Raw genomic sequence first — 25,674 nt, forward strand, 5'->3', positions numbered from 1 at the left:
AAAATGGAAAACATCATTACAGCGGGAATATTGAAAGGGAATACATTTTTTGGGAAACACATTTTCGGTTGAAGACGAAACCACGACCAGTAGCTCTGGGACAGTGACTTTTTTGGACCAGTGTTTCCCAAACTTGAACCTGCCCACGTTTAGTTTTTTTGCCCTAGCACTACACAGCTGATTCTAAGAGTCAACGCTTGATGATGAGTTGGTTATTGGAATCAGCTGTGTAGTGCTAGGGCCAAACCCAGAACGTGCATCCGGGGGCCCAAGGACTGAGTGCAAGGTCAGCATCCAGGCGTCGCCTCTTCACGGTTGATGTTGTGACTGGTGTTTTGTGCGTACTATTTAATGAAACTGCCAGTTGAGGACTTGTGAGGTGTCTGTTTCTCAAACTAGACACTCTAATGTACTTGTCCTCTTGCTCAGTTGTGCACTGGGGCCTCCCACTCCTTTTTCTATTCTGGTTAGAGCCCGTTTGTGGTTTTCTGTGAAAGGAGTAGTACACAGCGTTGTACAAGCTCTTCAGTTTCTTGGCAATTTCTCACATGGAATAGCCTTCATTTGTCAGAACAAGAATAGACTGCCGGGTTTCAGAAGAAAGTTATTTGTTTCTGGCCATTTTGAGCCTGTAATTGAACCCACAACTGCTGACGCTCCAGATACTCAACTAGTCTAAAGGCCAGTTTCATTGCTTCTTTAATCAGAACCACAGTTTTCAGCTGTGCTAACATAATTGCAAAAGGGTTTTCTAATGATCAATTAGCCTTTTAGAATGATAAACTCGGATTAGTTAACACAACGTGCCATTGGATCACAGGAGTGATGGTTGTTGATAAGGAACCTCTATACGCCTATGTAGATATATCATTTTCTTTTTTAAATCAGCCGCTTCCAGCTACAATAGTCATTTACAACATTAACAATGTCTACACTGTATTTCAGATCAATTGTATGTTATTTTAAGACATAAAATGTCCGTTTGTTTCAAAAACAAGGACATTTCTAACTGACTCCAAACTTTTGAATGGTAGTGTATGTACGTCAGGACTGTCTCATCATTGTAGGTGATCAGGCCTACCACTGTTGTGTCATCGGCAAACTTAATGCTGGTGTTGGAGTCATGCCTGTCCGTGCAGTCATGGGTGAACAGGTAGTACAGGAGGGGACTGAGCAAGCACCCCTGAGGGGCCCCTGTCTTGAGGATCAGCATGGCAGATGTGTTGTTAACTACTCTCATCACCTGGGGGCGACCCGTCAGAAGGTCCAGGATCCAGTTGCAGCGGGAGGTGTTTAGTCCCAGGGTCCTTAGCTTATTGATGAGCTTTGAGGGCAGTATGGTGTTGAACGCTGAGCTGTAGTCAATGCATAACATTCTCACATAGGTGTTCCTTTTGTCCAGGTGGGACAGGGCAGTGTGGAGTGCAATAGTGATTGCATCATCTTTCGATCTGTTAGGGCGGAATGCAAATTGGGGTGGGTCTAGGGTTTCTGGGATAACGATGTTGATGTGAGCCATGACCAGCCTTTCAAAGCACTTCATGGGAACAGACGTGAGTGCTACAGGTCGGTAGTCATTTAGGCAGGTTACCTTAGTGTCCTTGGGCACAGAGACTATGGTGGTCTGCTTAAAACATGTTGGTATTACAGACTCGGACATGGAGAGGTTGAAAATGTCAGTGAAGACACTTGCCAGTTGGTCAGCGCATGTTCGCAGTACACGTCCTGCGACGTGCAGCCTTGTGAATGCTGGCTTGTTAAAAGGCTTTACTCACATCGGCTGCGGAGAGCGTAGTCACAGAAAAGCTGTTGCTCTCATGCATGTTTCAGTGTTATTTGCCTCGAAGCGAGGATAGAATTAGTTTAGCTCCTCTGGTAGGCTCGTGTCACTGGGCAGCTCTCGGCTGTGCTTCCCTTTGTAGTCTGTTATGGTTTGCAAGCCCTGCCACATCGGACGAGCGTCCAACTCAACTCAATGCACTTACTGATTACGCCAGTGATTGATGTGGTGTTCTCCGAAAATGCCATTGGAAGAATCCTGGAACATATAGCAAAACAGATCTGTAAGCTTAGCATCTGCTTCATCTGACCACTTTTTTATTGACCGAGTCACTGGTGCTTCCTGCTTTCATTTTTGCTTGGAAGCAGGAATCAGGAGGATAGAATTATGGTCAGATTTGCCAAATAGAGGGCGAGGGAGAGCTTTGTATGTGTCTCTCTGTGTGAAGTAAAGGTGGTCTAGAGTTTTTTTTTTTCCCCCTCTGGTTGCATATTTAACATGCTGATAGAAATTAGTTCAAACGGATTTAAGTTTCCCTGCGTTAGTCACCGGCCACTAAGAGCGCCGCCTCTGGATAAGTGTTTCCCTGTTTGCTTATAGGGGAATACAACTCATTGAGTGCGGTCTTAGTGCCAGTATCGGTCTGTGGTGGTATGTAGACAGCTACAAAAAAAACAGGTGAAAACTCTCTAGGTAGATAGTGTGGTCTACAGCTTATCATGAGGTACTCAGGCGAGCAAAACCTCGAGACGTCCTTAGATGTCATGCACCAGCTGTTGTTTACAAATATAGATTGTCCGTCCCCCTTGTCTTACCAGACTCCTCTGTTATATCCTGCTGATACAGTGTATAACCAGCCAGCTGTATGTTGATAATGTCGTCCTTCAGCCACAACTTCGTGAAGCATAAGATATTACAGTTCTTAATGTCCTGTTGGTAATTTAATCTTCCTCGTAGGTCGTCAATTTTATTTCCCAAAATTGCATGCTAGCTAGTAGAACGGAAGGCAGTGGGGGTTTATTCGATCGCCTACGAACTCTCAGAATGCAGCCCGACTTCCGTCCTATTTTTCTCCATCTTCTCTTTAAGCAAATGATGGGGATTTGCATCTGTTCCCGGGAAAGCAGTATGTCCTTCACGTCGGGCTCGTCGGACTCGTTAAAGAAGAAAAAAAGCTTCTGCCAGTTCATTGTGAGTATTCAATGTCCAGAAGTTATTTTCTGTCATAAGAGATGGTAGCAGCAACATTACGTACAGAATAAGTAAAAAAAAACAAGTTACAAACAACAGAAAATAACAAGGGAAAAAACACATTCGGTTAGGAGCAAGTAAAACGTCAGCCATCTTCTCCGGCGCCATAATACTATCCTAGTCACCTGTTTGGAGTCATGTCCAACCATGTTATCAGGAGGGATCAGCCAATTGCAAAGTAGAAAATTGACTACTTCAAAATGGAGATTGCCTCAGTGGCGCAGCCCATGCTCTCACAGATGCTATAATGGCACAGATACAAAGATGAGTTCCCCCCCCCCATGCCCTGTTCAAAACATCTGGGAACTGGGAAATCACAGACTTCCAACTTCAGGGCGTTCAAGACAACTAGGAATTCAGAACAAACAACTCCAAGTCGAAAACACATTTTTCTAGAGTTCCGACTTTCCGACCTGATAATCACTGACATCATGATTTGACCTCGTTTTCTTTCAGAGTTCCCAGTTGTCTTGAAAGCACCATCACTACTGGTGTCCCTAAAGCTCGTCCCCCTTTGGTTCTCTCTGTACACAGTGGTCGTGTTCCTCTGCTCAGACATTGCTTACGCTTGGCAGATCTTACAACGCCTGGATAGGTATTTTACAACATATGTTGTAGCAGTCTGGTGCCCGACGGTTAATGCATGCAACGCATGATGCCGAGTTCAAGACAACTCGTAAAACTCCTATTGTTTTACCAACTTGGAATCACATTGTAGAAGGATGAGCTCCAAGTTTCCCATTTGGAAAGAGTTACAATCAACTAAAAGAAAGCTCTATGCAAACAACAGATGCAAATGGTAACTCAGAGGTTCCAAGTTGTTTTGAAAGCACCAGGAGCACTGAGCAGAAGAACACGACCATTGTCACCTAGATCTGTCACATCCTCACATGGCCTTTCTTACTACTGTTATGATGGAACTTTTTTCTCTCATCTAGAGAAGGTCAACATAATTACTTGCAGACTTGTGCTCAAATGTCTATTACAAAATCAGAAAGATCCCAAGTGTAAGTGCGTAATTAAGTTTTATTATACTGTAATTTCACAAGAGGAATTAAAGGAGGGGAATGATGACAATATTTTAGAGCATAATTAGGATCAAATAGACAGTTGACAACATCATGTCATGTAAACAAAATAGCAATGTTATTTTCCTGAAGTGCTGGGAGATTTTTTGGCAACAAAGTTAATACTGCTGACACACTACTTACTAGTATTAAAATGGGGGTGGTCCGTCTCTTAGATGAGGAATTTGATTTAAAAACAAAATATGGTGTAAAAAAAAAACATGTTGGAGGATGACATTCCAGTTTAAAATACAACTACATGGTATTGTGGTAGGAGTAGGGTCTACTGTACATCTACGATGGCTCTAAGACATATACTGTACACATCCATTTCTTCCATACTCTTAATTAAAGTGAGCAACAAAGGAAACAACACAAATTAATACACACAAAATATATCTATTGACATGTGATGTATGATTTCAGAAACAAGTGTTTTATTGAAATATAATTTTGAAGCTGCATTTAATATTAAATATATGAAATACTATTGACTAGAACATTTTCAAAACGTATATAATTATAAAAATGTGTGGTATAACAACTGTTTAAATGAACATAAAAATGAGTGGAGTAAAAAAAAATCTGCTATTAAAGCAACACCAAAAAAATGCACGGATAAAACTGAAATGTACATTTCCTGAGGTTATAGTGTACTGTACTAATAATAACTGTCAACACTGAAGAAAAATGGTCAGAAAAATGTCCAACTATTTTTCTAATGAATAACGATCATAATTAGGTATTGCATTCACCACTTGATTATGCTACCCTATACAGAACACAAAATACAAAAAATACCAAAAAATGTAGACATGCTCTGAAAATCTACAAACATACTAATGGCTTCAAGATTCATTTAGTGAGTGATAGTAGATTTAAAACAAATAAAAACCCTTATTTAAATAGATTTCTATGGGATGACACAACGATTAACAGACTTCAACACAAACTGTGCAACGAATGCATAGTTTCCATACTGATTATCCAATCACAAGCGGTGCACAGGACACAAGGGTACACACTTTCTCCAAGACACCTCACACTTGACGATGGGCTGCACTCATCTAAGGGCTGTTTCCCAGACACAGATTAAGCTTAGTTCTGGAATAAAAACCTATTTGAAAGGAGAATGTCCATTGAGACGGAGAATGCTTTTTAGTCCTGGACTAATCTGTGTCTAAAAAACGGATCCCTTCTGTTAATCTTGTCTCACTATCTAGTCTAGCATGAATATTTGCATAATTCCATGAAGAGACAAGTATGAAATAAGAGTTGATTGTTGACGTTATCAGCAGTGGATTGCTGAGGAAACGTGCATGTCATAACCTTTTAAGAACATAAATACCAGTGGAGGCTGATGGGAGGAGCTATAGAAGGACGGGCTCATTGGAATGGACTGGAATTAATGGAATGGAGACAAACACGTGGTTTCCATATGTTTGACTCCGTTCCATTAATTCCATTCCAACCATTACAACGAGCCCATCTTCCTATAGCTTTAAATCTTCTTAACTTCTTGCATGGGCAAGTGCGAAAGACAAACATTGGCAGAACAGCTTTACACAGCCAGCCATCATTCCGGTGCTGTTTGTGTTGTCCTTCAGTCATAAGACTACTGTGCATAGTTTGCCCTAACCCTAATCTCCATGTCATCCACAGCAATGTTCTTTGCATCTGTGTTATAATCCCTGTTTCCTGATGACAAGACAGCTCCTCTATGCACGTGTTGTGTTGCTGTGTCAGAGCCATGCGTTGACCTTGCATACAGAAGTCCACAATCATCGCAACATCATCATGCTCACTGAGACAAACCCAATCATCACAACATCATCATGCTCACTGAGACAAACCCAATCATCACAACATCATCATGCTCACTGAGACAAACCCAATCATCACAACATCATCATGCTCACTGAGACAAACCCAATCATCACAACATCATCATGTTCACTGAGACAAACCCAATCATCGCAACATCATCATGCTCACTGAGACAAACCCAATCATCGCAACATCATCATGCTCACTGAGACAAACCCAATCATCGCAACATCATCATGCTCACTGAGACAAACCCAGAAATGCTGGGGGGGTATAGAATTTTACTCACAAAAATAGAAGTTGATGAACAAATAGATGAATATGGAATGACCTATGAGGATGAGATATTTGGTTGTCAGACTCATAACAGCTAGAATGACTAGTTAAGAAATGGAAACTCAACTGCATCTGAAATGGCATCCTATTCCCTACAGTGCATTACTTAGGGTGCCATTTCAGCTGCACCCTAACAACCTCTTAACTAGAGCATAGAGCTCCATTCATGGTTGCGTATCAACACTAATGAACAGTAGTAATCGGTAGCTCAATGTAGCACCCACACATTAAGGATCAACTTGAACATCGATCCCCATCTTTAAGTACAAGGCCAAAGTACCCATGGAACACTTTAATGTTTACATCGTGTTTTACTCATTTCATATGTATACACTGGATTTTGGTCAATGCCACTCCGACAAAGCTCATCCTAAATTTGATATATTTCTTAATTCCATTTGATTTTTTAGATGTATGTGTAGATCCTACTGCACCATTGGAGCTTTTCGCTACACCGGCAACAACATCTACTAAATATGTGTCTGTGACCAATACATTTTAATTTCAAATCCTCTCTCAATTTGTCCTTAATTCTGAAAATGAACATAATGTAGTCAGCAAGATCCCTTCATAGTGATGGCTGTGCTCCACTGTGGTAGCCTGACAAAGGGACAGATTGAATCAAATCTGTCTATTGTGATTCATCTTGTTTATTCAGTAGCCTCAATCACATATGCTGTATTATATAGACTCCAGAACTGGAAATACTATAATGTGGGTTTGATTGAATTCAACCTTATATTACCATTCTACTCAAATACTGCCATTAATCCAGATAATGCTGATGCCATCCAGGTAGCTATTGTTAATGCACTGAACAGAAATATAAATGCAAGATGCAGTGTTGGTCCCATGTTTCATGAGTTGAAATAAAAAGATCCCAGAAATGTTCCATATTTTTTTTATGCAGAAATTTGATTACATCCTTGTTAGTGAGCATTTCTCCTTTGTCAAGATAATCCATCCACCTGACAGGTGTGGCATATCAAGAAGCTGATTAAACAGCATGATCATTACACCAGTGCACCTTGCGCTGGGGACAATAAAAGGCCACTCTAAAATGTGCAGTTTTGTCACAACACAATGCAATAGACGTCTCAAGTTGAGGGAGCGTGCAATTGGCATGCTGACTGCAGGAATGTCCACCAGAGCTGTTGCCAGAGAATGTTCATTTCTCTACCATAAGCCACCTCCAATGTCATTTTAGAGAATTTGGCAGTAGGTCCAACCAGGCTGAGAACCCCAGACCACATGTATGGCGTCCTGTGGGCGAGTGGTTTGGGGATGTCAACGTTGTGAAGAGTGCCCCATGGTGGCAGTGGGGTTTGGGATGTTATCTGCAATTGTTATCCATTTTTGGAGTTAAATTAATTCTTGGATAATATAACTCCAATTCCAAGACACAGATTAAGTTTAGTCCTGGAATAAAAACCTATTTCAAAGCAGAATTTCCTTTGAGACTGAGAATGCTTTTTAGGCCTGTGTCTAAGAAACAGATCCCTTCTGTTAGTCTTGTCTCACTATTTAGTCTAGCATGAATATTTGCATAATTCCATTAAGAGACAAGTATGTCTGAGATAACACCATAAAATAAGAGTTGATTGTCAATGTCTTCAGCAGTGGATTGCTGAGGAAAGGGTCTATCTGTAATTGCTATATCTATTTGTGGACTTATAAATGAATGATATATACACCCATTGATTCTTGAATAATATAACTCAGATTAAGTTTAGTCCTGGAATAAAAACCTCTTTCAAAAGGAGAATTTCCATTGAGACTGAGAATGCTTAGTCCATAGTTGCATGGCTCCGCCAATGAATTTGAGTGGTTACAATTCTCCAGCCCCATACCTCAGCTGTTACAGACATCGTATCTAATTTAAGCAGCACATTCCAGTGCTGATGCATAGGAGGAGTAATATAAATGGATTGTATAGCAGTTGTCGGCTACGTTTACTTTGACATAACTTACTGATTAAACAACAATTTGTCGAATTGCCACTGGAGAAAAAAAACAAAACACTGGTGTATTTAAGCAATAAGGCCCGAGGGGGTGTGGTATATGGCCAATATACCATGTCTACGGACACTTTATAAACATGTTAACTAAAATGTCAGTCAGTGAGCAAGGAATAAATACCTGGCCGCTACAACATTATTTGATTGACAAATTCAGCTAGGTCCGTCCAATTTTGAGTGGAAAATCCCCCATTTAAGATATGTTCTGTTATGAATGTAATGGATCACACACACACACTAGAGTAATGAGCACAGGGCCAGAGATCTTGGAGAATCCTCCTTTAATGGAGCTTCTTCCTCCTGTCATTGCGGACAGTAGCTATACACCATCTCTCATGGCACATACTGAGAGTGGGCAACTAACTATTGCCACTTAGCACCCTATGGACTAGAATCTATCAAGGGGGGCCTATTGTACTGTATGTAACAGGATAATATACCCTGCCTTAATGACAATTACACTGCCCACCTGCAGAGTCCCTTCTCTTACAGAAATATGGCATTTGCATTTTGTATCCTCACGTGCAACACATTCGAGCTGACATCTCTCATCTTGTTCAACGCACGCACTGTATCCCATGGCAGACTTTTCTGTATATTTTTTTACATCTGGAAAAAAAAGTGGCATGGCGGTGGGACTTTGATTCCCTTTGAAAAGCATCCCTGCAGTAGAGTAGAGTACAGTCAGAGTGAGCTGTTAGCGAGCTGTCCGAGTCTGTGTAGTCCTCTCTATTCCTCTTCAGTCCTCCAGGTGTCCGGCCTGTGTCCGTTTCGACTAAGTTACCATCCCCCAACCCCCTATCTACTCAGGCAGTCTCCTTGTCCACCTTCCACAGCTGCTCCTTCACCTCGGTGGGCAGGGTGTTGAAGAGGTCCTCCTCCACCACCAGGCCCGTCTTCTTCAACTGCCTGCATTCCCCCAGCTCCACGGGCAGACAGTCCAGTCTATTCCCCCTCAGCTCCAGCTGGGTCAGGGCCGTCAGCTCCCCGAAGCGTGATGGCAGAGACGTCAGGCAGTTGTTACCCAGGTTCAGAGTACGGAGCTTCTTACACTGGAACAGCTCGTTGGGCAGGGCCTCAATCTAAGTGGGGCGAAAATAAAGGAAAGTGGGATCAAGAGGTAGTGTCAGGTGGACGTGACTATCACTGTACAATGTATTAATGGGATTTGATTCACAGTTCTCAGATGAGTCAACACGGCTAAAGACAACCCTTTCCTCATAACTAATCCAGAATACACCCTCAAATCTGAAAAGGAAAGCACTCACTCTGTTAGCAGTGACTACCAGGTACTGGAGGTTCTGCAGGTACCCCACGTCTGCTGGGATGTAGGTGAGGTTGTTGTGGCTCAGGTCCAGGAAGCGTAGCTTCCGACAGTAGAACAGCTGGCTGGGGATCTTATCGATCTTGTTCCTGTTCAGATAGAGCCGTTCCATGTTGTTGAGGGTGCCGATCTGGATGGGAATGTAGGCGATCTGGTTGTACCAGAGCTTAAGGCAGACTAGCCGGTGCAGGTGCTGGAAGCTGATGATCTCCTCGATGGTCTTCAGGTTGTTGTCCTTCAAAGACGACAATAATAATACATTTCATTCATACATACATACAAAAACATTTAATAAATACAAGGCCAGTTTCCCTGACACAGATTAAGCTTAGTCCTGGACTAGATTTGGGGCATTTTCACACAGGTTTTTCACTTAGCTGTAGTTCGAATCAGAGTTTGATTATTTGTTACACATACAGTGGGGCAAAAAAGTATTTAGTCAGCCACCAATTGTGCAAGTTCTCCCACTTAAAGATGAGGCCTGTAATTTTCATCATAGGTACACTTCAACTATGACAGACAAAATGAGAATTTTTTTTCTCCAGAAAATCACATTGTAGGATTTCTAATGAAATTATTTGAAAATTATGGTGGAAAATAAGTATTTGGTCAATAACAAAAGTTTCTCAATACTTTGTTATATACCCTTTGTTGGCAATGACAGAGGTCAAACGTTTTCTGTAAGTCTTCACAAGTTCACAAGTTTTCACACACCGTTTCTGGTATTTTGGCCCATTCCTCCATGCAGATCTCCTCTAGAGCAGTGATGTTTTGGGGCTGTTGCTGGGCAACACGGACTTTCAACTCCCTCCAAAGATTTTCTATGGGGTTGAGATCTGGAGACTGGCTAGGCCACTCCAGGACCTTGAAATGCTTCTTACGAAGCCACTCCTTCGTTGCCCGGGCGGTGTGTTTGGGATCATTGTCATGCTGAAAGACCCAGCCACGTTTCATCTTCAATGCCCTTGCTGATGGAAGGAGGTTTTCACTAAATACTAAATACTTTTTTTGCCCCACTGTACATACACTACCGTTCAGAAGTTTGGGGTCACTTAGAAATATCCTTGTGCCATTGGAACACAGGAGTGATGGTTGCTGTTATTGGGCCTCATATATACACTGCTCAAAAAAAGTAAAGGGAACACTTAAACAACACAATGTAACTCCAAGTCAATCACACTTCTGTGAAATAAAACTGTCCACTTAGGAAGCAACACTGATTGACAATACATTTCACATACTGTTGTGCAAATGGAATAGAAAACAGGTGGAAATTATAGGCAATTAGCAAGACACCCCCAATAAAGGAGTAGTTCTGCAGGTGGTGACCACAGACCACTTCTCAGTTCCTATGCTTCCTTGCTGATGTTTTGGTCACTCTTGAATGCTGGCGGTGCTTTCACTCAACCCACACAAGTGGCTCAGGTAGTGCAGCTCATCCAGGATGGCACATCAATGCGAGCTGTGGCAAGAAGGTTTGCGGTGTCTGTCAGCGTAGTGTCCAGAGCATGGAGGCGCTACCAGGAGACAGGCCAGTACATCAGGAGACGTGGAGGTGGCCGTAGGAGGGCAACAACCCAGCAGCAGGACCGCTACCTCCGCCTGCCTTTGTGCAAGGAGGAGCACTGACAGAGCCCTGCAAAATGACCTCCAGCAGGCCACAAATGTGCATGTGTCTGCTCAAACGGTCAGAAAAGGACTCCATGAGGGTGGTATGAGGGCCTGACGTCCACAGGTGGGGGTTGTGCTTACAGCCCAACACCGTGCAGGACGTTTGGCATTTGCCAGAGAACACCAAGACTGGCAAATTCACCATCTTCACAGATGAAAGCAGGTTCACACTGAGCACATGACAGACGTGGAGAACGTTCTGCTGCCTGCAACATCCTCCAGCATGACCGGTTTGGCGGTGGGTCAGCCATGGTGTGGGGTGGCATTTCTTTGGGGGGCTGCACAGCCCTCCATGTGCTCACCAGAGGTAGCCTGACTGCCATTAGGTACCGAGATGAGATCCTCAGACCCTTTGTGATATGCTGGTGCGGTTGGCCCTGGGTTCCTCCTAATGCAAGACAATGCTAGACCTCATGTGGCTGGAGTGTGTCAGCAGTTCCTGCAAGAGGAAGGCATTGATGCTATGGACTGGCCCGCCTGATCCCCAGACCTGAATCCAATTGAGCACATCTGGGACATCATGTCTCGCTCCATCCATCAACGCCACGTTGCACCACAGGCTGTCTAGGAGTTGGCGGATGCTTTAGTCCACGTCTGATCCCTCAGGAGACCATCCGCCACCTCATCAGGAGCATGCCCAGGCGTTGTAGGGAGGTCATACAGGCACGTGGAGCCCACACACACTACTGAGCCTCATTTTGACATGTTTTAAGGACATTACATCAAAGTTGGATCAGCCTGTAGTGTGGTTTTCCACTTTCATTTTGAGTGTGACTCCAAATCAAGACCTCCATGGGTTGATACATTCTATTGATAATTTGTGCGATTTTGTTGTCAGCACATTCAACTATGTAAAGAAAAAAGTATTTAATAAGAATATTTCATTCATTCAGATCTAGGATGTGTTATTTTAGTGTTCCCTTTATTTTTTTGAGCAGTATATCTATTCATACATACATAATATTTATTTGGGGTCGAGTTGGTTTCACATTGCCAAAATGTCAAACTAACTAAAATGCCTAAACAAAACCACCTGTTCATGCAAGTAACTTGTTTATTGGAGAGAAATGATCACAGTAAATCCATCTATGATAATCAAAAGCATAACTTGTAGGTCATACTACTTTCACTTTGAGTTTTTCAACATGCTTTAACTGTGATGTGAAAATTAATCTCATTTCATTATTTTTTTCATTTGTATTTATTTATTGTTTACTTCAGTTAATTTAGTAAATACTTATTTTTTCTTAACTGCATTGTTGGTTAAGGACTTGTAAGTGAGCATTTCACTGTAAGGTCTACACCGCTTGTATTTGGCGCATGTGACTTTGGATAGTCTATATTTGGTAGCCTATATCCCCGGTATAGCCCCAGTCCCCCTAATCTGCATTGGATGTGGTCATAAATGTGCAGCTACTCACAGAATGTTTCAGAGATATCAAGTTATGGTACTGCATGAACTTCAAATGCTCTCAGTCAAGCAACCAATAAAACTGCGCAACTCTAGTTATTTTCCTGTGTTTGGTCTGGACTGCATTCTCACTGGCAGCAAACCGCACCACGGTACGAAATGAATGAGACAGAGATTACCCTTTTTGAGCGAACCATGTGGTTTGTTTAGTGCGCTCCTGAGTGCAGATAGAGTATTCACACTAGCCCAAACTAACTGAACGAAGGGAGGGAAAAGCAGCAGAATTCAGAAGAAAAAAAAAAACTTGCTTAATGTGTCTGGGAAACAATACAATCACGTAATACAATTGGTGAGAACACTAATTAAAAGTACACTGAACGCAGGGTTGTAAAATTCTTGTTACGTTCCCAAAATTCCCTGGTTTTCCTGAAAAGTCCATTGGAAAATGCCAGGAATGAGGAGAGAATAAGCACACAATCTAAAATCCTACAACCAGGATTTCTGGGAAAACAGGGAAATTTGGGAAAGTTACAAGAATGTTGCAACCTTAACGGAACGTAATAAACAGCAATGACAAACGAACCTTGAGGTCAATCTCCTGCAAGTTGTGCAGGCTGAAGATGGAGTGTGGGATGCGTTCTAAGTCACAGCGGATCAGCTCCAGTTCAGTCAGGTTCACCATTTTCTTCAGGCTGTTGAGGACCATCAGCTTGGTGCCCTCGTTGTTGACTGACAGCTTCTGGAGGTGCACCCCCACGTCCGTCACCACCTGAGGTGAAGAACATCATACATAAAAGGTGAAACATTACAGTGCAGGGAGAGGGGGAAAAACAACAAGGTTTGACAGGGGCTCCTCTCCTAAACCAAATGATTAAAACTATAAATTACATGAAAAACAAACAAAGACAAGAGAAAAAGAGAGAGAGGAAGATTTTTTTTAAAGAAACATACCTGAGGTAGCTTGGTCAAGTTACTCTTCAGCCGGAGCACCTTGAGCCTCTTCAGCTCCCGTAGCCCATCAATAACAATGTATCGGTTGTTCTCTGCACTCAGGTTCCCCGTCAGGTGCAGCTCGCTCAGGTTCTTCAGGCTGTAGATCCACAGAGGGATCTCCTTGATGTCGGTGAACTTGATGTGGAGGGACTTGAGGTTTTCCCTGAGGAAGGCCAAGGCGGGAGCCTCGATCTTAGCCGGGGTATGGTACAGCCACATCTCCTTCAGGTTGACCAGCTGGGCGATGATAGGAGGGATGGTAATGTCTGGAATGAGCTCCAGCTTCAGCACCTACAATAATAACAAACAATAATACATTCGGACCGAGAGGCCGATATCGAAGTGACATTGGCAGGAGCAGTGTACAAGTTTCTCTCTTCTTTTAAGACCTCCTGTAATTATTCCGACACACCTGCGACTCAGATGTGCCAGTACTTTTCCTATAATGTACAACAAATCAAAGTTTCTACAGCGTGTGCATTGAAAAATAGAACGAATCAAGGCACGTGGACAACATGGAATACAGCCAACTCTACACAAACTACCTCCAGCTCCATCAGGTCAAACACTGTGTCTGGGATGCCACTCAGCATGAAGAGGTGCAGCTCCAACTTCTCCTGGGAGTTATTGGTGATTCTCTGCCTCAGTTTGTCCAGAGTCCACTCGTTGTTCAGGTTGAGCTGCCGCAGCTTGTTCTCGCTCACCTCGGACAGGAAGACAGCAAAGCGTTTGGAGTACAGAGGGTCGTACTGGTCAATCATGTGCAGCATGAAAGCAAAGTCGTTCTTCACGTCCGGTATGTCGCTGTAACTGCTCTCCTCTCGTATCGACTCGAAGGAGTATTTCTTCAGCGAGCGCCGCAGCATCCAACAGAGAGTGTACATGCAAATTAAGCCGTAAACCCCCACTAAGCTGATGTAGACACAGGCTAGGATCTTGAACAGAGTGGCCAGAGGATGGGCACAACGATACATGCTGTACCCTGTGAGGCTCTCTATATCCACACTACAGTCCACACTGAACTGAATATTGTGCACATAATACCCCGTATAGCAGATAATAAAAATGAACTTAATGACTTTGATAATAGTCTGTCGGATGTAGAGCCTGTACACAATGTCTCCCTCTTCCACGTGTATGCGGAACTTTTTCACCTTTTCAAACAGAGCTTTTGCCTGTTCGCCCTCTTTCTTATCCAGGACGCCTGTCTCAGTGCGGTCCACGATCCCTTGCTCCAGGCGAGACTTTGTCTTTTGGAGCATGGGGACGCTGGCCTCCACGTCCTCGCTGACACACGACGCCTTCTTATCCATGGAGCCGTTCATCTTGTGGGGCTTGGGGTCGCGCTCCTCCACCACCGTCTCAGACAGAGCCCTGGTGGTCCAGGGAGAGTCAAAACACTTGAGTAAGATGGACACAAAGTGCTCCAGTTTGGAGCTAGTCCGGGGGAACTTGAACCAGAAGTTACTGCAGGCCAGGAAGATGAGGGTGTGCAGTAGCACCAGGTAGGGGAAGTACTTGGCGAACCAGTGCAGGCGGTTCTCATAGCACACAGCGTCTACGTAGTTGTACTGGTGGCGATCCAGGTTGTATTGGATCCCTTTGGGCTCCAACAAGAGCGGGGCCGACAGAGTAGTGTTGAAATACCTCCTGCAGGTATGGTTGACCACCCACTTGCAGGGCAGGCAGATCATCTTGTCCTGGGTGACCTAGAGTGAAACAAAAGCATTTTAAGTACATCGACAATAGTAAAGTAAGCATTTCACTGTAGTGTTTGCATACTATGCTGTCTCTGATTTGTAACAGAAGCTGAACAAAAACAAGATCAAGTACATAGGAGGGAAAAAAAAGGACTGTCCTCTAACGGACCTGCAGAGTGCCCCCGAACACGGCGATCATGAGCATGACGATGGAGATGTAGTCGGTGAAGACGTCCCACCATGGCTTCAGGATGCGGTAGGCCGGCTGGCAGTCTACAAAGTAACGCAGCTCAGTGATGGGGATCATGGCTTATCTGGGAAGAGGAGAGATAATAATAATAATAATAGTAATTAGGTGGGTGGTTATATTTATCCTGTTTCACACATGTACAAGTATGTGTGAATTGGAAATGTGTTTTTTTTTGCAAACCCCAACTCTCCCTCTGACAACCTACGAGAGTTGGGTCATGGCCAGCATCTGCCATTATCAATGGCGACCCTGGAGCAATTAAGGTTAAGTGCCTTGCTCAAGGGCACAGATTGATTTTTTGCCTTGTCGGATTGGGGATTTGAACTAGCGACCATTCGGTTATTGGCCCCACGCTTTAACCGCTAGGCTACCTGCCACCCATAGTATGACAGACAGGAGGTTTCATCATTTCAAATTCAACGTTTTTTTATGATCAAATTGCAGAAGAGCAATTCTGTATTTCTGAAATACTTGGCATTTAAAAATGGGGGCCTTCGTGTCCAATAAAATAACGGTGCACTCGCCACTAATAAATTGTCTACTACATTAAAATAGGGAAATCGGTTTTATGCCATAAAAAAATCTATTGCATCCGGAACATATGTAGATTAGCAACCGCAATTAGTAACAGCCATTCATGTCTTTATTTAACACAAAAAAACAGAGTACCATCGCTCTTGCTTCTGGAACTCCGTGAACAACACAAGCATCCTATGTCGAATGTAATGTGTAACACATATTCTGTACTGACGGCATCAGAAAAGGGAGATACCTGGTCAACTGAATGCATTCAACCGAAATAAGTCTTCCGTATTTAACCCAGCCCCTCCGAATCAATGGCAGCAATGCTAACAGGGTCATGCATCCGATAATAGGCAACCAGATGGATTCAGTTGAAGGTGTGTAGTAATTGAATAGACTGACTACCGCATGCATGTTCTGACACCTGAATCTCTGATGCATTATATTGGCTGGTTAGCTATTGATTTCACGATTGTTAAAACAGGTCCAGTTAATCTAGATGCCATAGGTCAGGGTTTGGGACAGCATTTTCATTAGGGCTGGCAGGGTGTGTGTGTGTTGGGCTGGGAATTGCCAGGGACCTCACAATACTATATTAAATCGCAATACCATACATGTATTGCGATTCACTTGATTCAATATCCCAAACATATTGCTCACTATACAGTCAGGCCATAAATATTTGGACATTGACCAAGTTATTATTATTTTACCCGTCTATCACAGCATATTAGAGTTGAAATTAAATAATAAATATCAACTGAAAGTGCAGACCTTCAGCTTTAATTTGAGGTATTTACACCCAAATCGTGTGAACGGGGTAGGAATTAAAGCACTTTTTAATGTGGGACAATTGGCTGCTCAGCTGTTCCATGTCCAGGTGTGTTTTATTCCCTCATTAGTTAATTTACAGGTAAGCAGATAAACGGCCTAGAGACATTTTTTAGAAGGTAGATCAGCTTTAATATTGTAGATAGATTGTAGCTTCCATCAATGTAATTGTCTGCAACATTTCCACTCCCAGATAGAGATTGTATATGTGTGTATGTATGTATGTATGTATGTACATACTGCTAAAAAAAAAGGGAACACTAAAATAACACATCCTAGATCTGAATGAATGAAATATTCTTATTAAATACTTTTTTCTTTACATAGTTGAATGTGCTGACAACAAAATCACACAAAAATGATCAATGGAAATAAAATGTATCAACATTTACATTTAAGTCATTTAGCAGACGCTCTTATCCAGAGCGACTTACAAATTGGTGCATTCACCTTATGACATCCAGTAGAATAGTCACTTTACAATAGTGCATCTAAATCTTAAAGGGGGGTGAGAAGGATTACTTATCCTATCCTAGGTATTCCTTAAAGAGGTGGGGTTTCAGGTGTCTCCGGAAGGTGGTGATTGACTCCGCTGTCCTGGCGTCGTGAGGGAGTTTGTTCCACCATTGGGGGCCAGAGCAGCGAACAGTTTTGACTGGGCTGAGCGGGAACTGTACTTCCTCAGTGGTAGGGAGGCGAGCAGGCCAGAGGTGGATGAACGCAGTGCCCTTGTTTGGGTGTAGGGCCTGATCAGAGCCTGGAGGTACTGAGGTGCCGTTCCCCTCACAGCTCCGTAGGCAAGCACCATGGTCTTGTAGCGGATGCGAGCTTCAACTGGAAACCAGTGGAGAGAGCGGAGGAGCGGGGTGACGTGAGAGAACTTGGGAAGGTTGAACACCAGACGGGCTGCGGCGTTCTGGATGAGTTGTAGGGGTTTAATGGCACAGGCAGGGAGCCCAGCCAACAGCGAGTTGCAGTAATCCAGACGGGAGATGACAAGTGCCTGGATTAGGACCTGCGCCGCTTCCTGTGTGAGGCAGGGTCGTACTCTGCGGATGTTGTAGAGCATGAACCTACAGGAACGGGCCACCGCCTTGATGTTGTTGAGAACGACAGGGTGTTGAGGATCACGCCAAGGTTCTTAGCGCTCTGGGAGGAGGACACAATGGAGTTGTCAACCGTGATGGCGAGATCATGGAACGGGCAGTCCTTCCCGGGAGGAAGAGCAGCTCCGTCTTGCCGAGGTTCAGCTTGAGGTGGTGATCCGTCATCCACACTGATATGTCTGCCAGACATGCAGAGATGCGATTCGCCACCTGGTCATCAGAAGGGGGAAAGGAGAAGATTAATTAATGTGTGTCGTCTGCATAGCAATGATAGGAGAGACCATGTGAGGTTATGACAGAGCCAAGTGACTTGGTGTATAGCGAGAATAGGAGAGGGCCTAGAACAGAGCCCTGGGGGACACCAGTGGTGAGAGCGCGTGGTGAGGAGACAGATTCTCGCCACGCCACCTGGTAGGAGCGACCTGTCAGGTAGGACGCAATCCAAGCGTGGGCCGCGCCGGAGATGCCCAACTCGGAGAGGGTGGAGAGGAGGATCTGATGGTTCACAGTATCGAAGGCAGCCGATAGGTCTAGAAGGATGAGAGCAGAGGAGAGAGAGTTAGCTTTAGCGGTGCGGAGCGCCTCCGTGATACAGAGAAGAGCAGTCTCAGTTGAATGACTAGTCTTGCAACCTGACTGATTTGGATCAAGAAGGTCATTCAGAGAGAGATAGCGGGAGAGCTGGCCAAGGACGGCACGTTCAAGAGTTTTGGAGAGAAAAGAAAGAAGGGATACTGGTCTGTAGTTGTTGACATCGGAGGGATTGAGTGTAGGTTTTTTCAGAAGGGGTGCAACTCTCGCTCTCTTGAGGACGGAAGGGACGTAGCCAGCGGTCAGGGATGAGTTGATGAGCGAGGTGAGGTAAGGGAGAAGGTCTCCGGAAATGGTCTGGAGAAGAGAGGAGGGGATAGGGTCAAGCGGGCAGGTTGTTGGGCGGCCGGCCGTCACAAGACGCGAGATTTCATCTGGAGAGAGAGGGGAGAAAGAGGTCAGAGCACAGGGTAGGGCAGTGTGAGCCCTATCAACCCATGGAGGTCTGGATTTGGAGTCACACTCAAAATTAAAGTGGAAAACCACACTTCAGGCTGATCCAACTTTGATGTAATGTCCATAAAACAAGTCAAAATGAGGCTCAGTAGTGTGTGTGGCCTCCACGTGCCTGCCTGTATGACCTCCCTACAACGCCTGGGCATGCTCCTGATGAGGTGGGGGATGGTCTCCTGAGGGATCTCCTCCCAGACCTGGACTAAAGCATCCACCAACTCCTGGACAGTCTGTGGTGCAACGTGGCGTTGGTGGATGGAGATGTCCCAGATGTGCTCAATTGGATTCAGGTCTGGGGAACGGGCGGGCCAGTCCATAGCATCAATGCCTTCCTCTTGCAGGAACTGCTGACACACTCCAGCCACTTGAGGTCTAGCATTGTATTGCATTAGGAGGAACCCATGGCCAACCGCACCAGCATATGGTCTCACAAGGGGTCTGAGGATCTCATCTCGGTACCTAATGGCAGTCAGGCTACCACTGGTGAGCACATGGAGGGCTGTGCGGCCCCACAAAGAAATGCCACCCCACACCATGACTGACCCACCGCCAAACCGGTCATGCTGGAGGATGTTGCAGGCAGCAGAACGTTCTCCACGGAGTCTCCAGACTCTGTCACGTCTGTCACATGTGCTCAGTGTGAACCTGCTTTCATCTGTGAAGAGCACAGGGCGCCAGTGGTGAATTTGCCAATCTTGGTGTTCTCTGGCAAATGTCAAACGTCCTGCACGGTGTTGGGCTGTAAGTACAACCCCCACCTGTGGACGTTGTACCCTCATACCACCCTCATGGAGTCTGTTTCTGACCGTTTGAGCAGACACATGCACATTTGTGGCCTGCTGGAGGTCATTTTAGCTCAGTTGGTAGAGCATGGTGCTTGTAACGCCAGGGTAGTGGGTTCGATTCCCGGGATCACCCATACGTAGAATGTATGCACACATGACTGTAAGTCGCTTTGGATAAAAGCGTCTGCTAAATGGCATATATTATTATATTATTTTGCAGGGCTCTGGCAGTGCTCCTCCTTGCACAAAGGCGGAGGTAGCGGTCCTGCTGCTGGGTTGTTGCCCTCCTACGGCCTCCTCCATGTCTCCTGATGTACTGGCCTGTCTCCTGGTAGCGCCTCCATGATCTGGACACTACGCTGACAGACACAGCAAACCTTCTTGCCACAGCTCGCATTGATGTGCCATCCTGGATGAGCTGCACTACCTGAGCCACTTGTGTGGGTTGTAGACTCCGTTGATTTCAAGTGTCGCATTTGCAATCTGTTGCTAACCCTCAATATGAAGTCCAAAGAGCTGTCACTGCCAGGGACGCAAGCCATCATTAGGCTGAACAATCAAAAGAAACCAATCAGAGAGATAGCAAAAACATGAGGTGTGGCCAAATCAACTATTTGGTACATTCTTAACAAGAAAGAACACACTGGTGAACACCAAAAGGCCCGGAAGATCACGGAAAACAACTGTGGTGGATGACAGAATAATTATTTCACTGGTGAAGAAAAACCCCTTCACAACAGTTGGCCAGATCAGGAACACCCTCCAGGAGGCAGGCGTATCTGTGTCAACATTCAAGAGAAGACTTCACCAGAGTAAATAGAGAAGCTTTACCATAAGATGTAAACCATTGGTAAGCCTCAAAAACAGGAAGACCAGAATCAAGGTTTGCCAAAAAAAATCTAAAAAAGCCTGTACAATTCTGGAACAGCATCCTATGGACTGATGAGACAAAGATCAACGTGTATCAGAATGATGGGAAGAGAAGAGTATGGAGAAGGGAAGGTACTGCTCATCATCAGAGCATACCACCTCATCTGTGAAGCATGGTGGAGGTAGTGTTATGGGGTGGGCATGTATGGCTGCCAATGGAACTGGTTCCCTTGTATTTATTGATGATGTGACTGCTGACAAGCAGCAGGATGATTTCTGAAGTGTTGAGGTCTATATTATCTGCTCAGATTCAGCCAAATGCTTCAAAACTCATTGGACGGCGCTTCACAGTGCAGATGGACAATGACCCGAAGCATACTGCGAAAGCAACCCAAAACTTTAAGGCAAAGAATTGGAATGTTCTGCAATGGCCAAGTCAATCACCTGACCTGAATCCAATTGAGCATGCATTTCACTTGCTGAAGGCAAGAACAGGGAACTCGAGACAGCTGCAGTAAAGACCTGGCAGCACATCACCAGGGAAGAAACCCAGCATCTGGTGATGTCTATGGGTTCCAGACTTCAGGCAGTCATTGACTACAAAGGATTTGCAAACAAGTATTATAAACAAACAATTCCTACACGGTTCACACAATAATTTGGACAAAACCCTTAAATTAAAGATGAAAGTCTACACTTAAAGCACATCGTGATTGTTTCCTTTCAAATTCGTTGTGGTGGAGTACAGAGCCAAAATGATGCAAATTGTGTCTCTGTCCAAATACTTATGGACCTGACAATGTCTGCTGCAGAGAGACCAGTCAGGGTAATACAAGCAATGAAAACATTTTGGCTCACCATTTAAAAAGAAGATGGAGAACAAGCTATAGGATGAAAAATAGTTTTGGTGTAGGTACAGCCGACTAGAGCTACCTAACAAAACAAAAAATACAAATCAATAGTTGGAGTCAAAGTATTGATATAATCCTAAATAATATTGCGATATTTAACTGTATCAATTCCCTCCCCCCCATCACTAATTGCATTACCCTGGAAAACACACACCATGTCTCAGAAGACCAAAGTCAGTTTAGCAGTAATCTAATTCATCAGCGGTTAGATGAGTAATTTAAGTGTTTAAATCACCGAGACCTGGCCATGAACCTACTTGGAAAATAGAAGAGGTACAATATTGAAGTGTTTACATGCAGTGAGAAGAACAGGGTAGTGAGATGAATGTATAACAAAAGCTCTGGGGAAGGTAGTTGGCAGATCATTAAAACATTCCAGGATAGATAGGAGGCACAAGTGACAGAAAATCTAAACTAACAGAAAAAAAGATGCAGTCTAGTTATCCTACATGTCCAATATTCCACATTTTAAAGTAAAATAAATCATACTTACAAAATCTGGAATAAAATACAGTAGAACAGTAAGTCTCCATTTATGAACAGCATACAAAATAGGTATTCTTTATTTAGGCCTTCAACTCCAATACTTAACTACCATGAAGATAGACAGACTGATAAACCTCTGACGTTTTACCATGTGTCCCGCTCTTTCACTTGCGTGCCCTTCTCACCAAGAACATTATCTTCACAACTGTAACACTTCTATAGACAAATCTTCCGTTTTGGCTCGTCTGATCCAAACACAAACCACAGGCACGACAGCCACCTTACTTTCGTTATCTATTCTTAGTCGTTTCCCATAATAATACCCAGGGTATTGTCTCCCAGCGACCTTCAGGAGGAGATCCTGTTTACCTTGGAGGAGGAGGCGGGGGTGGCTGTCTGTTTCCAGTAGGCTCAACACTGTATCTCCAGCTCCTGTCTCCAGTAGTCTCAACACTGTACCCCGTGTCTCCAGCTCCTGTCTCCCAGTAGTCTCAACACTGTACCCCGTGTCTCCAGCTCCTGTCTCCCAGTAGGCACAACACTGTGTCTCCAGCTCCTGTCTCCCAGTAGGCACAACACTGTGTCTCCAGCTCCTGTCTCCCAGTAGGCACAACACTGTGTCTCCAGCTCCTGTCTCCCAGTAGGCTCAACACTGTGTCTCCAGCTCCTGTCTCCCAGTAGGCTCAACACTGTCTCCAGCTCCTGTCTCCCAGTAGGCTCAACACTGTGTCTCCAGCTCCTGTCTCCCAGTAGGCTCAACACTGTACCCCGTGTCTCCAGCTCCTGTCTCCCAGTAGGCTCAACACTGTGTCTCCAGCTCCTGTCTCCCAGTAGGCACAACACTGTGTCTCCAGCTCCTGTCTCCCAGTAGGCACAACACTGTGTCTCCAGCTCCTGTCTCCCAGTAGGCTCAACACTGTGTCTCCAACTCCTGTCTCCCAGTAGGCTCAACACTGTACCCCGTGTCTCCAGCTCCTGTCTCCCAGTAGGCACAACACTGTGTCTCCAGCTCCTGTCTCCCAGTAGGCTCAACACTGTACCCCGTGTCTCCAGCTCCTGTCTCCCAGTAGGCACAACACTGCGTCTCCAGCTCCTGTCTCCCAGTAGGCACAACACTGCGTCTCCAGCTCCTATCTCCCAGTAGGCTCAACACTGTGTCTCCAGCTCCTGTCTCCCAGTAGGCTCAACACTGTGTCTCCAGCTCCTGTCTCCCAGTAGGCTCAACACTGTCTCCAGCTCCTGTCTCCCAGTAGGCTCAACACTGTGTCTCCAGCTCCTGTCTCCCAGTAGGCTCAATACTGTATCCAGCTCCTGTCTCCCCGTGTCTCCTGCTCCTGGTGGTCTCCTAGAAGGAACATTGGAAGGAACCTAATAGCCCTTCTCCTCTCTGGATGGTCATTCTATTTCAGGAATATGTTATTTAGTTCGTGTTCCAAAAATTCTGCTGCAAAGTAATAAATAAAGCACATAAAAAGCTGTAGGATTGAAGAATCCACATGTGTTCGTTATTGCCAAATGTGTTACTTGCAATAATTATTTTGTAACAAATTCTAAAGAACATATGCCTGAGAATATAGGCTACCATCCCTGCCCTCCTCATTCCCACAAGACTGGGAGTTGGCCATCTGTCGCCGCCTGTGTTCAGTGAGGAAGACAGATAAAACAGAGACTTCCTGTGGAGATGAGAAGTCTGACGCCTGCCTAGCCCCACTACAGCCTAGCCCAGCCCAGTCAGACCTCCAACCTACTCCCACACACAATACACAATGTCATTGTCACAGCAATTCAGTCATATTCAGAGACCAGACAACACATTAAGAGTACTGACAAAACACACTGATTTGTAAAACTTTTCTTTCTACAGGGCCAATAGAAGCACAAAAAGACAGCACTCAGTGAGTGACAGTAGCCACATGTATGACCAAAATATGCAGTACACAAGAATTCTGAGTACTGCACAGAGAATTGAAGAGTTAGAAACATGGTTAGATGACATCTCTGAGATTAGCCTAATTTCTGTGAACTGTGCAGGTATCTAGGCATCTGCTCTTTTTATTTTATTTAACTAGGCAAGTCAGTTAAGAACAAATTCTTATTCACCTTTATTTAACCAGGTAAGCAAGTTGAGAACAAGTTCTCATTTACAATTGCGACCTGGCCAAATGTACAATGACGGCCTACCAAACCCGGATTACCCTGGGCCAATTGTGCACCGCCCTATGAGCGTTCCAATCACAGCCAGATGTGTTACAGCCTAGAATCAAACCAGGGCCTGTAGTGGCACTTCTTGCACTGAGATGCAGTGCCTTAGACCACTGCTCCATTCTGGAGCTCTTACCACAGTGTTGGTACTGGTGTGATCTGTACTTCGGTACCTGGTGCGGTCGTTGGTGGATATCCCACTCAGTGAAAGCCCATTGATCCTCATGAGCCCAGGTCTCTTCTATCTCCATAGGAATGGGTGGCTAAATCTGAAAACGAAAGGAAATTGGAAGGGGAATAAGCCTAATTATGCCTAGCAAACAACTATTTAATGTCTGGTCTTGTAGCACTGGGGTTAATACCTATCAGACAAACTCACTAGCTAGCAAACAGACCGGCAAGATGTAGGCTTGTATACAACACTATCAGCTTAAGCTTACATACGTCTGACATTTCATTCCCAAAGTTGAAATCACATGCTGGGAAGACATGTGGATTTAAGCACTTGAAAGGGTGACACACACATTACATGACATGGCTTATTCTGGAGTCTGATGATGTGCCCAGGTTGCAAAGTCCAAAACACATGACACATGGATGATCTCGTGAAATTCAAGAGACAATTGCAATCTCCATGGTGAAATACACTAGCTAGACAGTCTACCTACATTATTTACCCTGCTAACTATCGAGCCTTGTCATATACATTTAGTAACTAGCGTTAATGACAGCTAGCTAGGTAACTAATGGTAGCTAAGTATCTAGTTGGCCAAGTCATGCCAGATGAAACCGGTATGTGATGCAGACGATTGAGAAGTTCAGCTGCTAGATAGCCTATATTCGATGATCCATTAGCCTATATTCGATGATCCATTAGCCAGTGTATAGCTATTGATATTATCAAATCAGTGATGGCTAGCTTAGAAACACATACACCAGTTGTAATTAAAGTGGTTAGCTAGCTATAACGTTAGCTAGCGTAGCTTGCTAGCTGACATTCCTTAGCGTTCAAATGTTAGCTCGACCGGCATTACCATAAACAACTCTCAGAGAAGTAAGGCCCATCTTGACTATCGTTTTAACAAACTATAGTCTAGTTACTAGACAACTTACTCAGTTTTGCTCCACTGCAGCAAGCCTGGCGAACACCACATGCTAACAGAAATACATGATGGTGTGGAGTTAGCTAGCTAGTGTTGCCTTCTTTTCATATGTTGTCGTTGAGCATTGAAGCCTGCAATTATCCCCATTTCCGATAGGCGGCAGTAGGGCACATTTTTTGTCGCTTA

The 25,674-nt window shown here is 44.4% G+C and overlaps 1 protein-coding gene and 1 long non-coding RNA gene across 5 annotated transcripts; one reads left to right on the forward strand and one right to left on the reverse strand.

The window, feature by feature from the left end:
- The first annotated feature begins 2 nt into the window (after positions 1-2).
- Positions 3-5,904, forward strand: LOC127911736 (uncharacterized). The gene is made up of 3 exons (XR_008079132.1): positions 3-286; positions 2,870-2,971; positions 5,761-5,904. It is a non-coding gene; the product is annotated as an uncharacterized LOC127911736 (long non-coding RNA).
- LOC118358559 (volume-regulated anion channel subunit LRRC8A-like) lies at positions 4,040-25,657 on the reverse strand. Of its 4 annotated transcripts, none has more exons than XM_035736511.2 (8): positions 25,499-25,657; positions 24,522-24,654; positions 15,548-15,692; positions 14,224-15,387; positions 13,637-13,969; positions 13,269-13,454; positions 9,548-9,838; positions 4,040-9,361 (listed from the first exon to the last, which is right to left on the reverse strand). In XM_035736511.2, exons 3-8 carry the CDS (start codon positions 15,683-15,685, stop codon positions 9,086-9,088), a joined length of 2,388 nt encoding a protein of 795 aa, XP_035592404.1. In that variant the 5' UTR covers positions 15,686-15,692; positions 24,522-24,654; positions 25,499-25,657; the 3' UTR covers positions 4,040-9,085. The 4 variants fall into 4 exon arrangements, with proteins under 4 accessions (XP_035592404.1, XP_035592403.1, XP_035592406.1 ...); XM_035736510.2 differs by having other exon boundaries at positions 24,559-24,654; positions 25,499-25,656; XM_035736513.2 differs by lacking the exons at positions 24,522-24,654; positions 25,499-25,657 and adding an exon at positions 22,553-22,700.
- Positions 25,658-25,674: the final 17 nt, after the last annotated feature.

The sequence above is a fragment of the Oncorhynchus keta genome, chromosome 25 (assembly GCF_023373465.1).
Source record: "Oncorhynchus keta strain PuntledgeMale-10-30-2019 chromosome 25, Oket_V2, whole genome shotgun sequence".
In the NCBI taxonomy this organism is placed as follows: domain Eukaryota; kingdom Metazoa; phylum Chordata; class Actinopteri; order Salmoniformes; family Salmonidae; genus Oncorhynchus; species Oncorhynchus keta.

Coding starts and splice junctions, on each gene's coding strand:
- LOC118358559 (XM_035736511.2), bottom strand. CDS start 15,685: ATGATCCCCATCACTGAGCTGCGTTACTTTGTAGACTGCCAGCCGGCC. Junction 15,388..15,547: donor TGTTCGGGGGCACTCTGCAG/GTCCGTTAGAGG, acceptor GTTTCACTCTAG/GTCACCCAGGACAAGATGAT. Junction 9,362..9,547: donor TGGTAGTCACTGCTAACAGA/GTGAGTGCTTTC, acceptor CGCCCCACTTAG/ATTGAGGCCCTGCCCAACGA.